Raw genomic sequence first — 6,000 nt, 5'->3', positions numbered from 1 at the left:
TCCTGAAGTGATGGGCATCGATGATTTTAGAAAAACATGGAAAGACTTGCATGAAATCATGACGAGCAAAACCAAGAGAATGCTATGTACAATAATAACAATACTGTTTTAAGAACAACTTTGAGTGACCAAGTCATTTTGACTATTACAAATACCCAAATAAACTACAATGGACCAATGAAGAAAGATACTATCTGCATCCAAAGAACTTATAAATAGAAACATAGTATGGTTTTACATATATATACATATCTGTGTCTAATGGTAGTCATCTCTAGGGTAGGGGGTGGAGGGGTGCAGTGAGGAAGGAAAAAAAGTTACATGATAACTTTATTATGTGTTTAAAAGGAAAAGCAAATCGTATATAACAGACTTGCAGTTTCATGTGCAATCCTCTTTTTTTCTATTCTACTTTGTTATGGTAATGCTTGTTTGATCTTTTAAGTTCAGAATAATAATTTTTTTAAAAGATGGAAGCCGGAAGCACCCAAAGCAACTCGATGCTCGAAGCAGACTTAAAGCTTGGAAAATCCTAAAACAGGCTGGTCAAGGCTGGAGCTTTCTCTCTTGCCATTCAGGGCAAGGTTTCAACTATACCAATAAGGAGAGAATATCATACCAATGAGCTTTGGGACAAGGGTTACATTTGTGTCTGTCTGTATTGTTACATTATGATTATATATGTATATTATATTATGATACATATACACATGTAAAATCAAACAACAGTAGATAACTAAGTATTGGTACAAAAATACAGCATGGTCAGAAGTGCTAAATGTCACAATAAACTAAAGCTGATTTGGGGAAAGATATGGACAAGAATTGCAGAGGAGAGAGAGTTAAAGGCATTGTGGTTTACCCTGGCAGAGGGAGTTTCACAGATCTAAATAAGAACAGGAATATTGAAGTAATTGTACATTTATACTTTGAAATGGTATTTTCCACTACTCTCTTACATTTATTACCATCCCTTCCAGGCAGCCAGATATAATGACTGTTCCTCCAATATGTCATGATATTTCTGCCACCACAACTTTGCTTATGCCATTCCACCTCCCCTGCCCACCCTTACACTTCATCTACCCATATTCACGTCAAGCTTCTCAAATCCTAACTCCTCTAAGAAGACGCCTCTGACCTCTATGACCACAGACTTCTTCTCATGTTTAATTCAAGACACTTCTTATCCATGCCTAGAACATGCTATGTTTGTAATAGATTCTCAGTAAAAGTTAATTGAATGAATTACTGAATGAATCTTACATAGAGATATATTATTTACCACTTCATATGTGTGTTGTGGGGGGGAAAGTGATTCGTTTTCAAAAGACACCCTTCTTTTTCTTGCTTCACTGTCACATACTGTATTCAAATTTCTAGAACATCCTTGGTATTCTATATGTATGACAGTATAATTTGAGGATTCATTACAAGTTTGGGGGCATGGTTCCTTCTCCTGCAGTAAGTAATAGACAACTATAGACTGGATCTAACTGTACCTTCCATCATTCATTGCTCCCTCCCTCAATTCTGGAGCATCTTTTGGGGTAAGCTCTACAGTATCATAAGCCGTCATCCTAACATGCACTTCATTTTGTGTTTCGTATCGTTTTGTGTTATGGTTATCTGTATGTCATATAGGTCAACTTGATTGTAAGCTTCACAAGAGCAGGGGTCAAGGTGAAGCTAAACTTTGTTAAGCTAAACTCAGCATACATTGTAAGAACTTTCGATATGTTTCGAACTCTCTGAGAGCAAAGATGGTTTCATTTTTGTCTTTTTACATATAATAAGTACTTGATACATTTTTATTAATAGATGTTTTAATTTAATTTTTGACCCAAGACACCCTTGAACTCCTACTTACCTAAACTTAAACATGAGTGAAGTAGGATTTAGTACTGAACACACTGAAAACCATCTCTGCATAACTCCTCCCAGACACAACTGGTCTTTTCCCTGCATCCACTCGACTAATCTCACCATGGTCTTCTTCACTACAAAGGAAAGGCCAGTTTGATCCAAGAAGGACTAGTCTTCTCACTAATTGGCTACCTTAAGTATCCTTGAAAGATATGCCAATGTGGTCATTTTCCATTCCATTCACCTATTTCCCCCAGCTATGGCAGCATTTTGAGAAGATGCCAGGAAATCTCCCTTGGCATTAACTTAACTCTCTTCTTTCTCCATATCCATCAGTGCTCCTATTCTCTCCATTACACTGCCAACCTTACAGGAGAGAACACACTGTCTGCTACCCTGGCTACCTCATGGCCATGGTCAACTCACTGGCAATGTAAACTGACACACACGGTTATGGGCAGAACCCACGTGAAGAGCATCCTGACCAAATAACCAGAATTGTATTTCTTATTCTATGTTAGCAATGTAAACATGTTTGTATGTCCCTTACTCTATGTTAGCAAAAGTCTAAAGTGGCCATTGTGGCAAACACAGGCAGGGATTGCTTTTTTTTTTCTTTAGCTGTCATTTCCCTTTCCCTCATTGCCCTGTATCTAACGCATTTTGGCTGCTCTTCCTTTTCCAAGATTCTTCCAAAAAATGGCTTTTGTATGCCTAGCTGACTTTCAAGCATTTGCCAAAGACAATCTTCCTAAATCCACTTGGGAATTCATTGAAGGAGGAGCTGATGAATGCATCACAAGAGATGAGAATATCTCAGCATATAAAAAGTATGGTATTGTATATCCATCCTCTTTCCTCTCTTCTCTCTATCTCTCTGTCTCTGAATCTTTCTCTCTTTCCTCCCCTCATCTCTCTATTTCTCACTCTCTTCTCTCTCTCTCTGTCACTGTCTTTCTGCATCTTTCTGTTCATGTTGGGTTTATTGGTCAGCCACAATATTCTAGATATACAGAAGGTACATGCCTCAGCCCTTTATATTCTTAAGAACTTCCTTCTTTGGTTTCTGGTGATAACAGGTTGAAGGGAAATGACAAAGGGCTCCACTCCAATCTCTAGCCATAAGAGTTGCAAATACATCAAGAGGAGAACAGAGTGGTCAGTTATACATAGTGGATAAGCCAAGTTTTCCTCTATAACCCATGCAGCACAATTCCATTCTCCTGTCATTTTATTGGATCCCTAAGAACCTATTATGAGGGATAAGGGAAAAGGAAACGGGGTAGATTTAAATTAAATTATCATAGAGTTCAAAAATTTGTGGGAGAGGGGTATTAGAGAGGAAGGAAAGACCACATGAGTATGAAGCCTAGACAAAAGAGACTAGGTGACACTGAAAAACTGGAGAGGACTAGGGCAAGAAATGCCATTGTATAATAACCAGTATGGCAAGTGTTTTTCCTGGAAATAATAACAATAATCAACACAAAGGGAGAAGGTATGGTCTGGTACCAACTTTCAATGTGTTTATAATCTAGATTAGGAGACAAAATAAGGCACTATACTTTCAGAAGGACATTGATGACCAGGAGACAGTAATTGGGATGGTAAAGGGTTTTGAGTCTGTTACAAATGAGGGTCAGCTGAAGAAACTGGGCAGGTTTACCTTGGAAAAGAGAAGAATAAGAAGGAAGGTATAGGAAGGGAGAGAAGACATTGACAACTGTCTTCAAGTAATTATAGCTAACATTTACATGGCACTTTAAGGTTTGCAAAGTGCATTACAAAATTGTCTCATAGTATCTTCACAACAACCCTTACAGGTAGTTGCTATTGTCATTCCCATTTTACAGATGAGAAAAGTAAAGTTAAGTAACTTGCCCAGGATCACAGAACTAGTAAGCGTCTGAGGAGGGATTTGAACTCAGGTCTTCTTGACTCCAGCACCAACACTCTCTCCACTACATCATGTAGCTGCCTCTAGATAAACATCCCAGTTGCTTAAGTCGATCCTTTTTCTATTACAGCCCTCAGCTCTGTTGCCATCCAGGTTGTCCTCTAAATATGTTCCACCTTGCCGTATTCTTTCTAAAATGGGATGCCCACAGTCAGAAGACCTGGCTTCAAATCCCAGCTCCAGCACTTTGTGCTATGTCACTTTGCATGGTATTCCCCACCCAAAAAAAAAAAAAAAAACCAGCCCACAAGCTTTCAGAAGTCAAGCACTTCTCATCTCAGAATCCCTGATCTGAAGATCCTGGGACTCAACAGCATATTTACCAAGTTAGTAACCTTGTTGTTTATGCCTTGCAGAATCCGTCTCCGTCCCCGCTTCCTAAGAGATATGTCTGTGGTAGACACCAAGACAACCATCCAAGGTTCTGAGATCAGCTTCCCAGTCTGCATTGCACCCACTGGTTTCCACTGCCTTTGTTGGCCTGATGGAGAACAGAGCACAGCTAAAGGTACTCACTGACCCCAAAGATTCCTTTCTGTCTACATAGAGGCATCAAGCTCTGGAGAGAAGTCATGCTATAAGGAGTGGAGCCCAAGGCCTCCCCAAATTCAGCTCTAAAAAAATATGAGCCATGTAATTCCTGTGTAGAATCTGCCTTTTTCTGGTATGAGTCACAGAATTTGAGTTAGAAAGGACCTCATTGTTCATCTAGTCCAACTCACTAAAAGGAATCGTCACCAAAATATACCTCATAGACAGTGGTCATCTAGTCTATTCTAGAAGACTTCCGAGGAGGGAGAACCCACCATCTTTTGTGACAGTCTAAATTTGCTTCTTCACAGCTTCTACTCATTGCTCATGGTTCTGCTCTCTGGAAACGTATGCAATATCTAATCCCTCTTCCAGGTGGTTAGGTGGTACATTGGGTAGAGTTCTGGCCTTGGAGTCAAGAGGACCCAGGTTTGAATCCTCCATCAGGCGCTTCCTAGCTATGTGACCTGGGCAAGACACTTCACCTCTTTCCACCTCAGTTTCCTCATCTGTCAAACAGGCATCATAATAGTATCTATATTGTACGGTTGTCGTGAAGAGTAGATGAGATAACATATGTAAAGAGCTTTTCAATCTTTAAAGCATTATATAAGTGCTAGCTAGTATTCCAAATGCAGCCTATCAATTCTTTAAATATTTGAAGATGGCTGTCATGTCTTAGCTGTTCTCTTCTCCAGGATAAACATGCTCACCTTGGTTTCTTTGACCAATCTTCACAGAACATGAATCCTAGCCATTAACCTTTCTAGTTGCCCTGCTCTGGACACTCTCTGAGGCAGACTGCGGAGAGACCTTCTACTCCTAGAACCTCTGCCTCTCAATGCAGCTCAAGATTATGTGCTTTTTCAGGGCTACTGTGTCTCATTGCTGACCCATATGGGACTTGCAATGCCCTAAAACAGCAAATTCATTTTTAGAATGACTGCTTTCCAACCACACCTCCACAGGCAAACAAAAGTTTGGGTTGAGCAATAATCCACTGGCTTTAGGCTAAGCAAATAACAATCATTATTGGGAGAACTATCAGTTTCCACATAGCTCCCTGAGTGATTGGTTGCACGTAATTATCAGGCTCTTTATGTCGTTTGTTAACATTTTGTTCTTATTCCAAAAGTAACGAACACCAAATACAATGGTCATTTCCATATACATACTAGAACAGAAAGGAAAGAAACAAGCATTGATTAAGTGCCTACTATATGTCAGGCACTGTGCTAAGTGTTTTGTAAATATTATATCATTTTAATCCTCACAATACCCTTGGAGGTAGGTGCTATTACTATCCCCATTTTATAGTTGAGGAAACTGAGTCAGATAGATGTCAAATGACATGCTCAGAGTCAACCAGCTACTAAATGTTTCAGACCAGATCTGAATTCATCTTCCTGATTCCAAGCCCAGTGCTCAATTCACTGAACTACCTAACTCTGTGTGTGTGTATGAGAGAGAGAGACAGACAGACAGACAGACAGACAGAGACAGAGACTGAGAGACAGAGAGATAGATTGTGTTTGAAGTTTGAAATTGAAGATTTTGATTCGGTAAAGCTTACTTTTCTTTTTAAATATATAATAAGTTCAACCTGTAGCTTTCAAAGCTGTCCTATTTGTCTATGCTTCTTTCTG

General features: G+C 39.4%; 1 protein-coding gene across 5 annotated transcripts in view; it reads left to right on the top strand.

Moving 5' to 3' along the window:
* Window positions 1-6,000, top strand: part of HAO2 (hydroxyacid oxidase 2) — a 50,685-nt gene that overhangs the window by 22,071 nt on the left and 22,614 nt on the right. For 4 of the 5 annotated variants that reach the window (XM_027866724.1, XM_027866723.1, XM_027866721.1 and 1 more), the window contains 2 exons: window positions 2,553-2,696; window positions 4,180-4,331. In XM_027866724.1, the coding sequence (XP_027722525.1) occupies window positions 2,566-2,696; window positions 4,180-4,331 (283 nt within the window). In that variant the 5' untranslated portion in view covers window positions 2,553-2,565. The remainder of the gene's footprint in view (window positions 1-2,552; window positions 2,697-4,179; window positions 4,332-6,000) is intronic. The other variant, XM_027866725.1, reaches the window with a different exon arrangement.

Source organism: Vombatus ursinus, unplaced genomic scaffold (genome assembly GCF_900497805.2).
Source record: "Vombatus ursinus unplaced genomic scaffold, bare-nosed wombat genome assembly UNPS02014782.1, whole genome shotgun sequence".
Lineage (NCBI taxonomy): Eukaryota > Metazoa > Chordata > Mammalia > Diprotodontia > Vombatidae > Vombatus > Vombatus ursinus.
Note: the sequence above shows the minus strand (reverse complement) of the source record. Positions and strands in the feature narration are given on the sequence as shown.